Source organism: Prunus avium, chromosome 7, assembly GCF_965620075.1.
Source record: "Prunus avium chromosome 7, drPruAviu1.hap1.1, whole genome shotgun sequence".
Taxonomy (NCBI): domain Eukaryota; kingdom Viridiplantae; phylum Streptophyta; class Magnoliopsida; order Rosales; family Rosaceae; genus Prunus; species Prunus avium.
Genome location: NC_142290.1, coordinates 38,888,757 through 38,908,124, shown reverse-complemented (window position 1 = coordinate 38,908,124; position 19,368 = coordinate 38,888,757). Strand labels below are relative to the sequence as shown.

The following is a 19,368-nucleotide window of genomic DNA, read 5'->3' as shown; positions in this document are numbered from 1 at the left end:
CAAAAGCAATAAATTTTTTTCCTTAATGATATTAATTATTTAACCAATTATTGTTTACTTTACTAAATGCAAAAGAGATATTGGGTGGAATGAGAAAATGTATTGTACATAAAATTGCCAGCCGCCCATATACCTGCTTTGTCAGAAACTCGAGTGTAAGCTGTATGAACACCTTCTCAAGATCGTTCCGATCAACACCAATCTGTAAAATTTAAGGAAATATTCAATTGTTCCAATTATTTTTTCCTTCCTTGGTTAAGCAGCCGGTGTAACCAAGGAAAAACTGTTTTCTCTCTCTCTCTCAGAGTTCGGAAATTGGAACTAGACTAGTGTTGAATTTGCTTGGGGAATTCTGAAGGTATTGGAAAATCTTGTCAACTACAACTGGCCAATAAACAAATGTATTGGAGATGGTAAGATGATCCAATTTGATGAATGAAAAAGACCCTGATTAGATTACATATGTCATAATATATACCAGCAGCAGCATCAAGTTGGTTTGGCTGGCAGTGGCACTAACAAGACAAGACAAGACAAAAATGCGAATGAAAGCCTGTCCAATAATAATACTGGAAGAGCATACACAACAATGAAGGGACAAAACCCTCTTCTTCATTCCTTCGGTCCTTGAAAAAGAAGAGAGAGAGAGAGAAAGAAAGAAACTAGGGTTGGGATTGGGATGGTTGTTCAATGAGCTTCCCCTTTTCTCTTAGCTTTGCCACGGAATCTTTCATGGCTTCCTTCCTCTTTTTGCTGGCCAGTACTTTGGCTATAACTCCACTCACATTGGGGTCCTTTTTCTCCTTCTCCTCTGCTGGAGGCGGTGGAGGCCGTCTGGCTGCCGCATTTGCAATCGGACTTGGGTCACTCACATTGAAGCTGATAAGTGCACCAGCCAAACCCAATCCCAAACTCCTGCACACACAGACACACACACACACCATCATCGTGTGTTTCAAGTTTCCTAGTTGCAGCATTTCATGTCATCACCTCACATAATAAACACATACATAAACATAATTTAATGGAGAGAATAATGAATCAAATAGTAACCAACCAACCTGCGGCTATTGATAACAAGTCTGTTATTGCGGTCATGGGCATTGGCACCGTCTGATACTTGATGATAGCAAGCCCTGACTTTCTGGAAACCCACACAAGATTGGAAAAAGGAGTTGTTCTTAGTTGTTGTTGCGGTAGAGGGTGGTGGTTGTGGCCGTGGTGAGGCTAGTGAATGAGCCATAGCCTCTCTATCTCTATCTCTATCTCTATCTCTATCTCACTTTGGGTGCTCACTCAGGTCAGGTCAGGTCAGGGTACTCGAATTTTTGAAGAGATCCAATTGGGAGCGTGGGTTGCGAGTAGACTTGTTTGGATTTTCAAGCTTTTAGTATACAAGTTTATTGGCTGGCACTAGATAAGGTTTTCTTTGTTGTGGACCCCCTTCCTCCTCCTCCCCTCCAACTCTGTCTCTAAGCTAAGGTGGCTGATGATTTATTTTTGCCCTTCAAGTGTCCACACACAAACACACCGTTCTTTCATCAATCTACCGTATGTCCTTTTTTTAAGCTACGACGGACTTACAAAAGCATCAATTGCATATGCCATTCCCCCCAATTGCTGCTGAATGCTGATGCCAAAATTTGGATATCATATTCCCTTCTAATGAAATTACGGACAGATTTCGTTTTACTTTGACTTCATAACCTTTTCGTCTTGTAATTTCATTGGGTCCAAAACAAATGAAATTAGATAGAATTAGTGGAGGCCCCCCCTTTCAAGACAGCAACCACCAGCAAGTTGGATTGACCTTACAAAATAGGGTCAACGCTTATTCCTTCGGAGCCCATCATAACTTCATTCCCCTATTTTTTTTATTCCCGTTAACCTAATGGCCACTTCCTATTAGGAAAACTACTGTTTGAAAATAACCAAACCAACACAAGAATAATACTCCAGGTAGCAGCCAACACGAAAACTTAAATAACATCGTCAAAACTTTAGTCAGATTTCTGGCTTGAACCTCCAAACAAGAATAATATCCAAACGTTTAAAATATATAAAGAGAATATAGATATAATAGCCGATACTTCAAAAAGATGTCCTAAGGGGAAACAAACTAGATCTCGCATCCCAATTAATAGTTTCACTCATCATCGTCGTGGTCTTGAGCAGCTGAGTTGAAGGCATTCAATCGCTCAATCAACTTGTTCTTCCTTTCCTCATATGTAAGCTTCTTGAGGTTGTACCTGTTACCCAAAAAAGCAAATTTGGTTGGATGTGATAGAACCAGTTTCAAACACACTTTATTTAAACACAAAAAATAAAGACCCAAAATGATTCAACACTGTATAGCCTACCAATAACTAAAATGATTTGACACAGTATAGCTCACCAACACCTATAATGATTTTGTATTGGTGATATATATCTGTACCATTGTAGTACAGAAAAATAAAGTAAACAAGGGCAAGCAACTTTCCAATATTCAATCCTTCAAATGATTAATAAATTTGAACGCATAATCAACCATGCAGACACTGAAACTATGATCCATATAAACACATCCATAACTGTGAAACATTAAACAAAATCCATTTTTACCTCTTGTGTTCTTTGGGAGGTTGCTTTTCAATCTTCTTTAATGTAGGATCAGCACGGATGGCAGCATGAACTTTCTTGTACACAGCCTCAATGTTATCTGCTTCAATTCCTTTCTTGATATAGTCACTGAAGTGAGTCTGATATTTCTCGGGCTCATCCTCCATCAAAGTCTAAAGAACAGACAAATATAAGTTTAAGCAAGCAAATTATGATGTCCTATGGCCAGTAAAGTAAAATGGGCATGCATAACCTGACTTCTCAACTCTTTTCCTCAACTCATTCTCAATCAAGGTCTAGAAAACAAATACTTAAGAATTTGAGCCGAAAATATCAATGCTTTTCACCAGAAAAGAGAAATGGGCATTCATGACATGAACTTTCAACTTTCAACTCTCACCCTCATGTATGCAGCAACATGACCGCCATAGATATACTTGCGATGCACCTCAGGGTCAAGCTGCTTGCTATCCTTGGAGAAACCAGCAAATCTCTTCTCACTGTGTGGGATATCCAACCCACCATCCAATGCACCCTGTATTTGGTTATTAAAAAAATTAAGCCCCTTGGTACCACCAGAAAAGCATAAGCAAGAGGGCACACCATGAACACAACAGAATTATGCAAACCTCATACATTATAATAAATATAGACAAAAAAAAAACAAAAAAACAAAAACTTGATCTCATCATCACAAAAACAGCTCAGAACCTGACATCATAATCTGCTACCTTACCTTCAAGGCACCAAACACACGGTTTCCAGTGGTTGTCCTAATCAAGCCAACATCAAGAAGAGCACGGAATGGCCTTCTGCTCTCAGCTGGCTCTACAGAATAGTCCTCACCGGTAGCCTGGAATACCACATAAATTTTAAAAATACAACCACATAAGCAATAGGGAAATGAAGGGATTCCCTTTGAGATAAGGCAACAGAGATGATGACAACCAATTCATACTACCTCAACATTGCCCTCGTATTCATCATCCATCTCAAGCTTCTTCAAGACACGACGAGCCAAGAGAAGGCCAGTGCAGTAAGCTGATCATAAAATATACCGTTACTACCCCCACAAGCTGAACTCAAGCAAGGAGCCAGAATGGATAAATCTAGTAAAAGACAACGGTCAAAATACCTGCCGCATAGTTTGTGAGGCCGACTTCAAGTCCATAGCTTGGCAGCTCATGGGCATAGGCTGCAGCAAGAACCAAATCGCCAGCAATGCTGGCAGATACAATTTGGGCAACAATATCCTTGTTGGTCTAACAACCAAGTTAAGTTTGAAAACATAGATAACGGAAAAAATATTAAGATCACCAATAAACAATAATTAAACAAATGCCCATTTAAAATTTAACTCGGTACCTGGAGAAGGTACCTAGAAAAGACAAATATAAAATGAAAAACAAGACCCAAAAGCGCATAAGTTGGCAGACAATTTTCAGGATACAAATCTCACAACAAAACGATACTTGGGTGTGTTGTACTTGTTTTTGTCTTGGTTAATGAGCCTAATTCTGGCTCGGTAATCAGTCTTTCCCTCTGCGGACAATAATAGAAAATAAAATTATCATGCGCACAAAATATGACAAAAATGTCAAGACCATTTACCATGAAACACGAAACAAATACCTCGCCTTCTCTTGTACTTGACTTGAAACCGCTTGTAGTAGGCCTTGGACTTTTGAGCTTTGACGAAGGCCTACAATGAATAATTGAACAAACTTTTTAATTCCCTTGAAAATAATGTATAAACATCAGGTCATAGCCGACCCAAATCACAGTGTTTTTAAGTAAATGATTCTACAATGCAGACATAACTAATTGACTGAGATAGAAAAAAGCAGTACCTACCAAAGGTAACAACAAGAAATTATGCCCATAATTAAAAAAAAATAGTTTATGTATAAATTAATCATAAAAATGTATACACAAGTTGAAACTGAAAGACACAACATATGCCCACATTGTATACAGCGATGGAATGAAGAATCAAATATTAAAGCCCAGAATTCAACTGAACCAAAAGGAAATAAGAAACGCATATCATTCGCTAAAATGAACTAAAGCCCAGCGCCGTTCATAGATTGCAAAATGCACCTATTTAGCCAAATTCCAGAGTAGCCGTACATCAAATAATTACTATTAAGATTTCAAACCAAAACGAAATGAACAGGTACAGAGTGTGTATTTGAGATGGAGGATTCACAGCACATGCGAGAAAACTCACCATTGCAGAGGATCAGCTGCCGAACGAAACAAGGGGAAGTGAGAGAGAGACTCGGCTAGGGTTTGGACTTAACAGGCTGGCGTTTTATATAGTGAGCTTCCCTGATGGATTTTAGGATCAACGGCTGTGGACTGATGTGTGGTTTAGTAGGGTTTTGTGGTGTGATGGACGGGTGCGATTAGATGAGTCGTTTAAGGTTTTTTGGTCTTTACAGAAAAGTATGTAGGGGGCATTTCATTCATTTCACTCATTTGAATCTTTTAAGTTGGACCGCTAGTTCGGGGACCAAACAATGTTTTGGGTCACAGACACATTACATTAGGCCTCTGGCAGAGAAAGAGGCCATATCAATTTGGGTTAGTCTCTGGCTGAAACTTAATATTTTCGTGTGGGCATATGAGCCCGTGGCCCAATTGGATATAAAAAAAACTTTAGTTTCTTTTTCCCTTCATTAATTAAAAAAATAATAAAAAGAAAAGGACAAAACGACCCCCATACGAAAATAATAATTAATTAAATTTAATGAGAGTAATTATAATGTTATATATATATATATATATATATTAAAAAGTGCTACTATTTCCACCTCCAGTCCTATTTCCCCACCCACCTTATCTTCCCACCCACCATATAAATTTGAAAAAACATAATCCTATTTTTACACCCACTATTATTCCTAAAATACCTTTTAATTATTAATTCAAGCAAATTCTCCTTACTTTCATTCAAAGCATGCTTCAAACCTTCAACCCCTGTCAATCAAAACACGTGGGATCCTCTGTAAAGTATTATTAAAAATAAAAAAAATCGCTCTCAATGTTCATCGTCTCTCCATCGAACGAAAACAATAATGGAGAGAAATGCTAGAATTAGAAAGAAGACGAAGAGCAAACTGAGCAAATGGAACAAAAAGTGTGTGCTCTTGGGTTCAGAAACTGAGGAGAAATTTGATGGAATTGGATTGGACCCAGCTGGAAATTTTGAAGCTTTATTGGAATTTTGATTTGGGTTTGGTCGGGATGAGGGAGAGAGGGAGGGGTTGAGGTTTGACAAGGATGAAGGAGAATATGTGTTTTTTTTAATCTAAAGTTCTTAAAAGTCATTTTACAAATGGATAAATTTGTATTTAAATTTTAAAGATAAGGTGGGTGGGGAAATAGGACAGGTGGGTGGAAATAGTAGCACTCATATTAAATCCTAAAAATAAGAAATCTTAATTGAGCTGTATTTCAATACGTACAATAATTTATTCACTTCATCATATGCCCATACGAAAAGCATGGCGCTTTTCTAGACTTTTCTGACAAATGCTATTAGAGAAGCTCTCCCCAAAACAAGGCTATAATCAACGCTGGGCTTTAATATTTAATAAGGGTATACTGCTGAATTGCCCCCTGAACTTGTACATAACTCTCAATTTACCCCCTGACCTTTTTTTTAGCCAATTACAGGCTCGAATTAAATTTTATTATCAATGTTCCCCCCACCGTCAAAATTCGAACATTTCATCCAATTTGCCGTTAAAAATGAGGGCAAATTGGTCATTTCATATGTTAAAAATAATTAAACACTGTAAAATACAATAGTATGACATATAAAATGAAAAAAAAAATCATTTTAATAAACAGAGGGTTGGGACCCACCCACCCTTTCTTCTTCCTCTCTGCCTCTCTCCCTACGACTCCCTCTCTCTCTGCAACTCTCTCCTCTCTGCAACCAAACACCAAACCCTTTCTTCCCTCTCTCCCTACGACTCCCTCTCTCTCTGCAACTTTCTCCTCTCTGCAACCAAACACAAAAACCAAACACCAAACCCTTTCTTCAAACACCCTCTCTTTGCGACTCTGCCCCTCTCTCTCTCTCTCTCTCTCTCTCTCTCTCTCTCTCTCTCTCTCTCTTCATGCAACCAAACCCATCAGCCCCCACCCTCCAAACATCCCCATTTTATTCAGATCTTGAATCCATTGATGAGTTGTGTGATTTAGAGTTGAGACTTTGGGAGAAGGGGCAATGAACTTGTGAGGTGAAGAGGTCTGGACCTTTAAGGCTGTGGGGAAAAAATCAAAGGGGAAAGGCACGCAAATGGGTTTGCAGTGGTTATGGGTTCGTTGGGGGGGGGGGCTGTGGGTGAAAAAAATTTGGGTTCGTTTAGGGGGTGGGTTTGTGGGTTCTGGGTTCATTGTGGGGTGGGTCTATGATGGGGGATGGGGGGAGCTCGAATGGGAAAGGGAGGGGAAGAGAGAGAGAGAGAGAGAGAGAGAGAGAGAGAGAGAGAAAGATGAGCTTGAGAAACTGGTTTGGCAAGAAAAAAAAATGGTGGGATTTTGTTGCAGGTCAAGGGAGGATAGGTTGGAGAAGAAGACGCAGGGGGTGGGGTGGATGGGTCCATAGGATTTTTTTTTCTTTTTTTTCTTTAATTTTTTCAAAAATATATTTTTTTCTTTAATTTTTTTTTTAAATATTTTTTTTAATGATTTGATGGATTATTGGATGAAATGTTAATGATTTAGACGGCAGAGGGAATATTGATAATAAAATTTAATTCGAGCCCTTAATTTGCTAAAAAAAAAGGTCAGGGGGTAAATTGATAATTAGGTACAAGTTCAAGGGGCATTTCGGCATTATACCCTATTTAATAATTGAAGTCAAATGTGGTGGCTAGTCTGGGCGGCCTTAATTGAAGAAGAGTAGACGGAGTGATGAGAAATTAAATTAGGGAAATTGATCGATCAATCAGCTAGTACAGGAAATATGGGTGTTACCGGGAGAAATACACAGGAGGCAAAGATTCCGGTTGTAGATTTTTCCAAGATAATCAACAATACTGGTAGTAGTTGTTGGGTGGAAGCGTGCGCGCAAGTCTGCCAGGCACTGGAAGAGTACGGCTGTTTTGTAGCAACACTGTCAGATGGTGATGCTGATGCTGATGAGTACAACAAAATCTTTGGGAGCTTAGACGAGCTGTTTGGTTTCCCAAAAGAAATCAAACTGCAAAACACTTATGACAAGCCTTTCCGCGGCTACCATTCCCCTAATGACGTCCATGAAGGCTTGGGGATCGATGATCCAACAAACCCTCAAGCAATTCACAACTTCGCCAACCTCTTTTGGCCCAATGGAAATCATCCTAACTTCTCGTAAGTAGTTGGAATTAGAGCATTAATTACATACATGCATGTTAATCTTGGTTTAGTTAATTAATGAATTAATAATATACGCAGCGAAAGTGCTGATGGGTATGCGAAAGTGGTGGTGAGGCTGGATGAGACTGTGACGAGAATGATATTTGAACACTATGGCGTGGACAACAAACGGTGCGAGAGTCATATTGGAGCAACTGATTATGTACTGCGACTGCACAAATATGATGGAGCAGGAGCAGCAGGTGAGGAGCACATGGCGCTTCCGGAGCACACCGACATGAACCTCACCACCATAATTCATCAAAATCATGTCAATGGCTTGGAGGTGAAGATTTCAAACGGTCAATGGGTTCCTTTTGATGTATCGCCTAATTCGTTTATATTCATGACCGGCGATGGCTTCCAGGTGTGGAGCAATGACAGAATAAAACCTTGCGTGCATCGAGTGATGATGAGCGACAAGGAAGTGAGATACTCGGTGTTGCTGTCGACATTTCACAGTGGAACCATAAGTGTGCCGGCGGAGCTCATCGATGATCAACACCCTTTACGATATAAGCCATTGAACCATCTTCAATATCTGGCCTCACAGCTCGGTCAAAACTACAGGGTTTGTGTTAACAACTTCTGTGGTCTTTGATTTCAATTATATTATTATTGATTAGGCAAGACTGTGCAAGCTTGCCTGACATCTATATATTTTAAAGTAGTTAAATAAATGAAACAACACCAATGAAGTGTGAACCCTCCCTGTCGACTGTCACTGGTTGTATTTGTTGTACCTTTGTATTACTTACATGTTGTTGATCAAATGATGGTATCATCTTTTCTTCTTGTTTATATATGTGTTCTTGTTGAATATCTCATCTATAAGTATCTGGCACCATATTTGGTGCTCATGATTCATGACGAAGCTGCTGCTGCTACAATTATTGTGTGTCCGTCCAGTCTTACTTTATAATAGGAATAGATAATAACATAATTAATCAGAACATACATAGGTAAGCAAACTGAAAACAAGATTCTTCTCATAGACTTAAATCTCCAAGGAAAGAGGAGGAGGAGGAATTGAAGCCTGGATCAAGTTGTCTCCAATTTCCAAATACATGTAATCCATGCACTTAAGCCTTTACAAGAGTTGATGGCCGGAAAGTGAAGATGAAGAACAAGGGCAAGGGGACCTTGGCCAGCTACTACAATGCCACCCCCACTGACATCCATCCATGAAATCATTGGGATTGACAATGCTAGAAGAAGCCCCGCGCTGAGTGTCACAAATTCACTCATCCCTTACGGCCTAACGGAAATCAACAAGTTTGTTCTTCATCGCCTGTTAAAATGTCGTTTGCATCCGATACCTTTTATCTTTCATTCAAGATTTGATTAAAAATGGAAAGAAAAGAAAAACATTAGAAAATGCCACAATCGAATCCCATCAACTAATTAGCTCAACCAAACAAGTCAGTTTACAAAGTTCTTTGGCTCCAAATACACACTAAAGACTAAGGTTTTGAACAACATAACATAATCTCACCAGACTTGCACGACAGAGACAGACGTGTTTCTGATTCCCTAACACTACCGATGATCTTATCTCAACGAAAAAGATAAACAACACTACTGATATTATTACATCAATGAATGATAATATAATAACATTACAAGAAGGAAAAAATGAAAAAAAATTGAAGAAGAATACACAGCCACAAAATCGATCAAAAATCAATCCTCAAGGCCCAAAGCCCCTTTCTTTGCCCCCCTCCCCCCTGTTACAGCAACACTATAATTCAAACTGCTGAGAGGCTTGCCCATTTTCCAAGTTCGTATGGATCAGCATAGTAATACAACTTGATTCTATTGGACAGTGACAAGCCTGCTGCCACTGGTAGAACTCTAGAACTGGGATCATCCTGTTCTGTTGGGTCGTCTGTAAATGCTGTAATATCTCCAAGAAGTTTAAATGTGATTCTACGGGTTTGTATCTCTCGGGGGAAATCAAAGTACATAGGTGTTCCAGCCTTAGCCTCTGGCAACCGATATTCAGCAATCGTTAGCAAGCCGTGGGGTTCCTGTAATAATTAATGTCTCCAATAAGTTCAAATGGACTTTGAAATTCACCCAAGTTATCACAGAAAGAAACTTATCATATACAATATTGATTTTCCAATATGATATATGATACAAATTTAGCTAAACTGATGTGGATGTGCATTTTAACGTCTTCATACCCATTGGGCTAATTGAGCCACATGGAAATACCCTACCTAACCCCCCTTCACCCTCACCAATAGCATAACAATAAAGCAGGTCTAGTGAGTACCTGGACAACAGATACTTGTATATAAAGCACGGCTGGAGAGATGTGTCTCTCATCTAAAAGTCTTGCTGACATATCCCAGATATGCGCATTTGAAGAGGGTGAATGGGTAACCAGAGGCTTTATTGCACCGAAAGCATCAAGACGAAATCCAGCAAGCGAAGGTGAAGCAGGAGATAAATATTGTTCCAAAACAATATCATTGTCCAACAGCCTCTCAGCCTCAATCGGAACCTGGAAAAAACAAAAAATGACAAAAAAATGAATTTGCCCATGATACAAATTCAATAAGGAAGCAAGAGTTTTGATTGAATAAAGCAGCTAAGCATGATATGTTACCCTAAATCTATTTAGTGGCGGAGCTCTCTCCAGCCAGCCTGTCAAATTCATCTGATCTGAGCCTTGTGCTGATGTATCTGCCACCTCTTTATTTACTGGGCTTCCTACTACCAGTATCCTTCTGGCATGAATACAGGGGTCTCTGTCAACTTCTCCTCCAAAAGAGGCACGCCGAGTTACTTCTGCAAATGGATTTTCGTCAAGAGACAACAGATTCAAGTTCCCCAAATTAAGAGAACTAGAACCAGGTCGCTGAAGACGTAATGTTATCCAAATAATGCGGCATCGAACTGGATTCCTGAATTCAAACTTCACATGCCTAGGTACTTCATCTTCTCTAACCAACTTTTCTGGTCCATAATGGTCAGAGGAAGACATGATCTGGGACGGCACATCCCATTTTCCCATGCATGACCTTTCTTCCTTGTGTATTTTATTGCTGGCCCAGATCTGAACCTGTACTAACAACAGGTGTGAATTAGTCAAAACGGAATGTACAGAAAGCAATGAAGGTGCAGCATAAAAAGTTACAAAATTTAACAATCTGTTGTTGCTAAATAAATTTAGGAGCAAAAGCAACAATCTACTACAAAGCAAGATTTCTGACACATTTGGCATTTCAAAATTATTTTAAGAGGATTCTTTTATTCGCTATTAAGTCACAGTAAGCCTACTATAAAGGAAACATATCAAAAACTGATGACTTTTCATTTACCAAATTTCAATAGATAAGAGAGGGTATAGAGGACAACTTACGGTGGGAGCATCAGCCTCAGAATAACCACATGGACTAATAAGCAAAACAACCCCACTAACATCAGAAAGGCTACCAAGAACAATAATAAATTCAACAGAGGTAGCACTAGGAGGAGCTTTCCAGTATGAATGTCGTGGTCCACAATCAAGAGGAGCAAGCAATGACAAGAAAGGTGCTGAATCGGCCGCCGTTTCAACCTACAGTGGTAACAACAATATATAATCCGGAGAGCATATAGACATAGCAATAAGACACAAATGTGCGAAGCCTGAAACAAGAGCGTAATATATGCCAAAACATTACCGAGTGTAAAAAGCTGGCGAACGGAAACTCAGCTAGGGATTCCTCTCTGTCAAGTAATTGTTGCTGAACTTTAATAGCTCCCTGTCTATCAGAAGAATGCTTCCTTTCAGAAAGAGAATTCTTTAACGAAAATCCAATCACCTGGTTCAAGGCCTCATGCGCAGCAGAATCTGCACGGGCACTTCTCCTCATGCTAATCAAGACCCTGATGTAGTCCAAGATCAACGCATCAAGCACAATATCATTGCAGCATCTTTTGCAAATAACACTATCCAGCACTACCGAACGATTTGTGGATACATCAACCTGGAAACCATGGCTTGATCCCCCCTGATTTACCACATCATTGGCCTCCCTTGAGCCATAGCCTGCAACCAGAAGGGCCCCTCTCCCAGCACAACAAACTTTACAAACTTTCCTTTCACATTGGGAACATAACAAGACACACGGAGGAACTCCCGTTGATGATTCCATAAAGGAGGCGCGTGTAGGTGCATTAGTTTCAGCGCGCACCTCACACGTGCCACCATAACAGCACTCCCCAAATCTGGTTATATTCCAGAAATCTATCACATTATCATCAGTAGTCTCAAGAGCAACAGCAGATGTAATTTTGTCTTCCAAGGAAGCATGTCCAAGCAGTGCAAGGGAGTTTGCAACTCTGCACAATCTTCCCATGTATCGTTCATCAAGTAAAACATTAGGGTTTATAGTAGCAGCATCAGTTCCTATTGATAATAGAGCTCTATCCCTTTCAGCAGCAGAAATGTTCAGCCGGAGGCGTTCAATTTCAAGTTTCATAGCTCCCGTGAAGTCTAGTTTTCTTTCCTGCAAACAATAGAGGTCGTCAACAGGCTGGCTTGGGCTGACCTAATCCATCAAAGTAGGAACCTTGTTTGACCTTTAGGGATGTTTTGGTCAACAAGCTTGGCCAATGCATTGAAATAATATAAAGTCACACTTCAAGAGGCTTAGCTACTTGGAGCGGTCGGAAAAAGTGAGGGTTATCCTGAGAGAAGGGGGGGGGGGGGGGGGGGGGATTGGAGATAGATATGCACAGTGGTCAAGCTTACGAGCTTTAGCTGAAGTGGCATTGGAGTGAGATGGAGAAAGGGTGCAGAGTGTCATAAAAAGCTTACTTGATATCTATACTGCCAACAAATGCAAAGACTTAAAAATTAAAATGCAAAGACTTAAAAATTAGGATGTAAAGCCAGAAGTGAAAGAAATAAATTTCAAATGAAAAAAAGTGATCGGATACCGACATTGAAACACAATAACCTCAACAAAGAGATTGAGTCAAGACATGGCAACATCGTATATGAGATTTTAAAAATTAAATTGATTAAATGCTTTTGAAGAGAAGGATTTCAAATGACTTCCTTGAACATAATTTATAAGGATAAAGCACGATATAGCATAGTGGTTCAAGGAAATAACAGAAGAGTTAGTATCATACCATACGTGGCCCAGCACAGGATTTCAAACAATCAATATACTTCTGGGAACTGCTATCTGAAGACCTTCCATCATGCGATGAAGGGAATTTATGATCAGTTTCAGCACCATGACATTCAACAATAGCTTGGTCCAAGAAATCAAGCAAGTCACCTCCCTTGTCCTCAGTATTTCCTATCACTGGCTGAGCAACGTGTTCTGAAAGCATGACCTCTCCAGTCAATAGGTCAACCAAATTGTTGCCAGATGCAGTTGGTTGCACTGGTGGTGGCACATTTTCATTAGAAGAAGCACCGGAAAATGGATTCGTATCTAACCCAGAGGAGAAAGGATTGGTTTCTTTCTGAATTTTTTTAGTATGTTCAGGTAATGTTGCACCAGGGCCTTCGTTAGTAAATACACCCCTCCAAGGAAGAGAAACTCCAAGGACTTCTATCTACAAACAAATTCACAAAAGAATTATCATCCACTAGCAGTTTTTGCAAAACCACATCCCATTACTGGACTAAGATAAATTAGTAGACTCTCTTCAACATCAGAGTTTTGAAAAGTTATGGACTAAGAATATTTGCCACAAGACTGAATACAAGGATCAAACCTAATAAATCTGAGATTGAGCAAAAGTCAACCAGAAACAGAACATAAGATAATACATGCACGCATATAGAGAATAGATTTTAATTGCAAATTTGCAACATTCATGGATCCTCTACTATATCATGTGCCAAAAAAACCAAATGGCCTAAGCTTCAACCAAGCTAGAGCTACCATTCAGAGCTTAAATAACTAATGGAACGGTCGTGAACCAAAGACAATGACAATGACATATCAATTAATAATTCCAAAAGTTGCTTTCTACCTCACCAAGAGTGATAGGGCTTCTTCCAGAGACAGCAGGATAAAATGTAAGGGCAACTACACGAGTAAGGAAGTCAAGTTCTCCTTCCAGTTCTTCAAAATCATACAGTAATGGAAGGGTAGATGTATCTTGAGCATGAAGGCGTGCACCAGCTCCAGTTACAGCCATATCCTCTAGACTAATTAGCCCTGGTAAGGGTATCAAAAGGTTTGTTCCATTTACACACTGAGGTATTGACGCACCCTGTCATCAAAATCCAATAAAAGATTAGAAACTATAGGAGAAATTATATTAACTTCCCACAAGTAGATTCCCCCGTTATGCACAACAGTACAAGAAACTAAAAAAAATACCCTAACAGAGCCATGAATTTCTTTTTTATTTTACATAGTTTAGTTTTAGGAACTAGGTGATGCCCTTGCAATTCATGGCTTAATCTAGTTGTTAGTCATTACATTAAATAGGAACTAAAAGGATCCTCATCCTATTTTAGCTAGATACCTGGGACCATCAATTCTACATTAAAATCAAGTTCAGAGAAAATTAAAGTTGTGGGTGAAGTGGAAGAAAGATTACAGACCTCCAAGACCAGTTTTAGCCTATCTAAAGAGCGTCCCGTCCTTACATCAACTGTTGATGGATAGGTTGAATCATCTGCACCATGGGATATCGTGAGAAGAAGCTGACAAACATGGCAAGGTTCACCTAGATAGATAAAAAGTTCAATCACGTCTGCAGCCTGTGGGCAAACCTGTGTCATAAAAACCATTCCAAATAAGAATTGGTACATTCATGGAAAATAATTTAAATGAAGAAACATAAAAGGATTCACCACAAAAGACCATTATGGTACAGTCCAATGTTCCATGCAATGAAAACTGAAAAGAAAAGTACCCAGACTAGATCCTTTCTCTTGAAACTCAGAAGACTGGCTCCACCATTGGAACTTGGAAACATGTTAGCAACTGGCTTAAGAAAGAAACCGGATGGTCGAGAGACTACCTGCAATATCAGCATGCATAATGCTAAGTTGAGAGACCTAATGCTATGATAGTATACAGGAAAACAAATGAAAACTGAAATTCAAAATGCAAAGGTCAAGTTAAATATTAAATATGATCAGATCTAAAACCAAGACTGAAAGGAACTTTCCAGGGAAAGCCAACACTTTGTGAACAGTCATCAGTCTGCAGTTTAAATCCAATGCCAAAACTGGAATCATTGGAGTGTTTCCTAAACAGATAAAAATCCTCTTCTGAGTGTTACAAGTAACAAAAAGGCCTTTCGATATGCAGCTGGTGACTCCGTACCATGTGACAATCCTTAAAGAGTTATGCAAACTTAGAATCAAAAAACTTGCCAGTTAATCTATGCAAGTTAAGAGCTGTAGTTGCAACTTGCTAGATGTGCCAAGCTCAAAAAGAAGCATAGAGATATAAATGAAATTATTATCACTACAATTTATCCAGACAAGTCTCAGAATAACATACATTCAGAGGGTGAAAAGAAACTGATGGAAGATGCTTGAATAGTCTCATTCCAAGAAACATTTCCAGTTGCTTTTGACGAGAGCTGTCTACAACTGCATTTTTATACCTCCTCTGCAAAGTGATTTTCATATTCTGTGCTGCAGAAAATTGTTTAAACTTTCCTGCATCTTCGTTGAAAATGCTGAGGATTTGGCTATGCATAGCTTTAGAACCAGTATAAAGTGTTGCATGAATATCACCCGCAAGCAGAAAAAGATCAGCAAGCTGGGATACTGGTGGTAAAATTGTTGTCCTCTTGAACTCCTCAAACGCCATATCAAATCTCTTCCAAGGCTTATCAGGACACGGATGCATCCATGTTGTGGTCCTAGTATTGTGATCAATAAAAAATGTTTTCCCTGTTACTGCATCAGATCTCTTCTCCCAGCCTGGTGGCAAAGGAGCAATATAGCCACCATAATTAGTCATTGACTGATAACCATATGCCAAATCACTATCAAGTGATATACCAAGCCGCCTGCACTGCTCCACAAAAACCTGGAGGGAGCCAAAATAACTTGCAGCATTTGTCCTATCCAAAGAATCAGCACAGTTGAAACGTATTACACCATTTTGATGTGATCTTAAGCAGAAGGCACCTTTAAAGTCATCATTGCAGATAATTTCTCCTCTGCAGTCCTTAATTCTTTCTCGTGAAGGCAAAAAATCTCCTTCAGAAATGCCTATAGAAACAGTGGGTGCTTTTAAATGTTTCCATAATCCTTCGATGGTTTGCTGTTCACCTTTTAACTTTATACTGGCATGCCAATCATAATTTATTAAAAGAATTCGGGTATAAGGAAGTTTTCCTGTTGACCTGACGTAGTTTACAGATTCTTCAAAATGCTGAACTAAAATGCATTCCGATTTTCCTTCTCCATTCCTAAGCAAGTTGATGCAGACAATTGGAACCAACGCTTTTCTATTCTGACCCCCGCCAACAGCTACATCTAAATTTCGTGCATCATACCGTTTACTCAACCTCTGGTAGTACTCTGAACTCCCTTTATAAGGATGGCGATCTGAAACGTATATTTCTGCTTCTGCAGCAGTTATCTTTAACTCTGCACCCCACCAGATTGGAATTGTGCCCCGTCGCCATACGTATGTGTTAAAAGGAACAGTTTGACCAGCCCTTCTAGGGACCCACACAATTTGCTCACACTCCACTTCATTTCCTGTCAGACTCACATTCTTCGTAAGTATGAAAAATTCAATTAAAACCTAAAGAAGTAAGAGGAGAATAATCTGTATTCAGAAAGTACATTCTTACGACTAAATAAGCAAAACAAAAACAAAAGTATACAAACCAAATGAAAACGAAATAACATGGATCAAAAATTTGCATAAACAAAAAAATTCATATGTTGTTTTTTCTATGTTACTTTCTGTTCTCAATATTTTGAGAAACTATGCTGTAGTTAATGACAAAATGCCACAACCATGGGTATGTTTCGAAGAAGAAAAATTTGAGATTTGTTAATAACTTCAAAGTGTCATGTTACCTGTGCTAAAACATGAATTTAATCCCCTAGCCAAGTATCGAGTACCAGGATGCAGCCTGCTACGACGAGCTATGAGAGCGACAATCCCTTCTAGTTTCCCTAAGGTTCCAAAACTTCGACATTCTGCAAAACCCTACACATTAATACCAAGTAAGAGAACAGTATGAACAGGTTAACTTTACATCTAACCACATAATTCCATATGCTATCTTAAGATCTTAACCACAATTTAATTTCTTATAATTGTAGTGCTGGTATGAAACTGTGATTGGAAATCAGGAAGAAAACTGTAATAAAAAGAAATTTGGGTAAAACAACAAAAACTCCTAACCAAACTAACAAAAATCAGTAGTAATAATATATACTCAAAGAGCTGCATAGAATATAAGTATATGTGAAAGCAGAGTGGAAACAATTGGCTATAATGAGCATATAATGCATAGACTTGAACAAATCAGCATCAATAACTTGAGGCAGTAGGCTTAGAAATCAGATGGTTAAAAAATAAACTTCAGGTGAAAGAAGATAAAAGTCACATGAGCATCAATTTGAAGATACCAAGAATGAAGCAAAACCTGCAGAAGTGTCACACAATGCTGTGGCAGCCCAATGTTTTTGAAAGGCATCGAGAACCAGGCATTCCAAACAAATTCATCATCAGGCTCTTGCAAGCACATACGGCTAGGAAATGGCCTAGTGATGTCCCTTGCATCACAAAAGTAGTGTTTCCCATCAACATCAAGATCAGTCAATTCATTAACATTCTTTACTTCTCCTTTCCCTTGTGGTTGTGGATTCTGAAGTGAAATCTTGATCCATTGGCTCTCAGTCACCGTATACACACACCCTCCACCCGGCAAATTTGGAACACTAGCAGTCAACTTGGTAGCCACAAGAAGCATCCCAAAGCTGCCCAAAGCAGCATAACCCAATATTGCATGAGCATAAGTCGTACTCTTACGCAACCAGTGCGACCCATTTGTAATGTAATCCAAAGCTTCCTTTTCGGATTTGAAGACATCGAATCCTGGCTTCGCATTGTAGCGAAGTGCACCAGTTGTGGGATCAACATGTATGACCTGAGTGTCAAGCCTAGAAGACAAGCTCGCAATTATATACACTTCACCAGTATCCAATGTCACAACAATAACAGATGTCCCCCTTGTACCACCACCTGAAAGAAACACCATAAGAATAAGCATTGAAAATAAAAACAGAAACATAAGCAATCTTGTAAAGAAAGAGAACATATAAGTGTGTGTATATGATATTTATCCACACCCGGATATTTTCTAAAAAGTGAAAAACAACTATTCGCATTTATGGCTTATGCAAGACCAAAAATCAGATTTCAATTTCAATTTAAAATACAAGATTCAGAGTATTGAGATGTTCAAGTTTACATATATATGTGTGTGTATCAGGCTGAAGTATTTTCCGATTTGAAATGGCCCAAACACAGGAAGATGAAATGCAACGCTTGTAAGCAAGAATGAAAACTAAGAGTATATAATCTTGCAACACCACTACATATACATGGAGATGCATATATAATCGAGAAGAATATGCAAGTTGAAAATCAAAATAAATAATCAAGATCACATTCAAAATTGAAAAGCGATAAATCACATCAAAGATTATTGAAGACTGAAGTAGGTGACCAGCTGATTCCATGAGATCTCCTTTGTTACTGCGCGATGCTGGAGGAATTCGATCCGATGGAGAGAGAGAAATGATTATTGAACGCACCGCAGAATTTCAACCATTAGAGAGTGGAGAGCGTTATTTGGATGCGGCCAGCTCTGCAGAACTCATCACTTCTCCTGTCTTACTAAATGTCATCAGAAAAATCAAGTCGCTATGCGCAGAGCAACTTCTTTTTTTTGGGTCAGATGCGCAGAGCAACATAGAGAGCAAGATATAAACGATGACTTGTTTTTATTTATTTAATTTTTTCTTTTCCGTGTTGAACAAAAGGATAGAGGAAACTTTTTTTTTCCAGATCGAGAAAATAACTATTTTTTGGTAATTAACCAGCGGTATATTAATGACGAGAAAATTGAGCAATTGACTACACATAAAATAAAAGTATAAACTTATTGCAAATGATCCACAATGTTCTTAGCATCGGTGCAGTGCGTGTAAGTTTAACAATTAGAAAGGTTCTTATAATTTTTTTTGAAAGTATGACTTATCAACTGTTTTTTTGTTGTTGTCATAAATCAAACAATTTTTTTTTTCTTGCATTATGCAGTTTATTCTTACAATAAGTTTTATGGGTAGGTGTATGAGTTTATTTATTTATTTTCTAGTCTTTATATATAAGA

At 38.8% G+C, this 19,368-nt stretch overlaps 4 protein-coding genes across 6 annotated transcripts; 1 reads left to right on the top strand and 3 right to left on the bottom strand.

Annotated features, from left to right (window-relative positions):
• Positions 1-427: 427 nt before the first annotated feature.
• On the bottom strand, positions 428-1,813 carry LOC110756881 (uncharacterized). The gene is made up of 2 exons (XM_021958359.2): positions 1,062-1,813; positions 428-915 (listed from the first exon to the last, which is right to left on the bottom strand). Exons 1-2 carry the CDS (start codon positions 1,241-1,243, stop codon positions 663-665), a joined length of 435 nt encoding a protein of 144 aa, XP_021814051.1. The 5' UTR covers positions 1,244-1,813; the 3' UTR covers positions 428-662.
• A 147-nt stretch (positions 1,814-1,960) lies between these two features.
• Positions 1,961-4,984, bottom strand: LOC110756880 (large ribosomal subunit protein uL18). Its single transcript, XM_021958358.2, has 9 exons — positions 4,832-4,984; positions 4,234-4,303; positions 4,052-4,143; positions 3,737-3,863; positions 3,563-3,642; positions 3,338-3,454; positions 3,002-3,136; positions 2,605-2,774; positions 1,961-2,249 (listed from the first exon to the last, which is right to left on the bottom strand). The coding sequence occupies exons 1-9, from the start codon at positions 4,832-4,834 to the stop codon at positions 2,147-2,149; spliced, it is 897 nt and encodes a 298-aa protein (XP_021814050.1). The 5' UTR covers positions 4,835-4,984; the 3' UTR covers positions 1,961-2,146.
• A 2,501-nt stretch (positions 4,985-7,485) lies between these two features.
• LOC110756932 (putative 2-oxoglutarate-dependent dioxygenase AOP1) lies at positions 7,486-8,814 on the top strand. 2 transcript variants are annotated; one of them, XM_021958425.2, is made up of 3 exons: positions 7,486-7,968; positions 8,053-8,299; positions 8,381-8,814. In XM_021958425.2, the coding sequence occupies exons 1-3, from the start codon at positions 7,583-7,585 to the stop codon at positions 8,612-8,614; spliced, it is 867 nt and encodes a 288-aa protein (XP_021814117.2). In that variant the 5' UTR covers positions 7,486-7,582; the 3' UTR covers positions 8,615-8,814. The 2 variants fall into 2 exon arrangements, with proteins under 2 accessions (XP_021814117.2, XP_021814116.2); XM_021958424.2 differs by having other exon boundaries at positions 7,487-7,968; positions 8,053-8,814.
• Positions 8,815-9,391: 577 nt separating this feature from the next.
• Positions 9,392-18,977, bottom strand: SAC9 (sacI homology domain-containing protein / WW domain-containing protein). Of its 2 annotated transcripts, none has more exons than XM_021958440.2 (13): positions 18,703-18,977; positions 17,617-18,215; positions 17,042-17,174; positions 15,498-16,714; positions 14,902-15,009; positions 14,588-14,758; positions 14,008-14,250; positions 13,150-13,584; positions 11,691-12,518; positions 11,387-11,584; positions 10,631-11,086; positions 10,295-10,525; positions 9,392-10,043 (listed from the first exon to the last, which is right to left on the bottom strand). In XM_021958440.2, the coding sequence occupies exons 1-13, from the start codon at positions 18,713-18,715 to the stop codon at positions 9,762-9,764; spliced, it is 4,914 nt and encodes a 1,637-aa protein (XP_021814132.1). In that variant the 5' UTR covers positions 18,716-18,977; the 3' UTR covers positions 9,392-9,761. The 2 variants fall into 2 exon arrangements, with proteins under 2 accessions (XP_021814132.1, XP_021814133.1); XM_021958441.2 differs by having other exon boundaries at positions 18,671-18,976.
• Between the last annotated feature and the right edge of the window lie 391 nt (positions 18,978-19,368).

Bases quoted from the DNA above. Each gene is read 5' to 3' on its own strand.
- LOC110756880 (XM_021958358.2), bottom strand. The intron at 3,643-3,736 runs GTATTTTGACCG...TTTTATGATCAG, and splicing joins CCTCACAAACTATGCGGCAG to CTTACTGCACTGGCCTTCTC. The intron at 3,455-3,562 runs GTAGTATGAATT...GTGGTATTCCAG, and splicing joins AATACGAGGGCAATGTTGAG to GCTACCGGTGAGGACTATTC.
- LOC110756881 (XM_021958359.2), bottom strand. From the start codon at position 1,243: ATGGCTCATTCACTAGCCTCACCACGGCCACAACCACCACCCTCTACC. The intron at 916-1,061 runs GTTGGTTGGTTA...CTGTGTGTGCAG, and splicing joins CTTGTTATCAATAGCCGCAG to GAGTTTGGGATTGGGTTTGG.
- LOC110756932 (XM_021958424.2), top strand. From the start codon at position 7,583: ATGGGTGTTACCGGGAGAAATACACAGGAGGCAAAGATTCCGGTTGTA. The intron at 7,969-8,052 runs GTAAGTAGTTGG...TAATATACGCAG, and splicing joins GGAAATCATCCTAACTTCTC to CGAAAGTGCTGATGGGTATG.
- SAC9 (XM_021958440.2), bottom strand. The intron at 16,715-17,041 runs GTAACATGACAC...TGAGTCTGACAG, and splicing joins AAATTCATGTTTTAGCACAG to GAAATGAAGTGGAGTGTGAG. The intron at 13,585-14,007 runs GTAGAAAGCAAC...ATTTGTTTGTAG, and splicing joins GCCCTATCACTCTTGGTGAG to ATAGAAGTCCTTGGAGTTTC.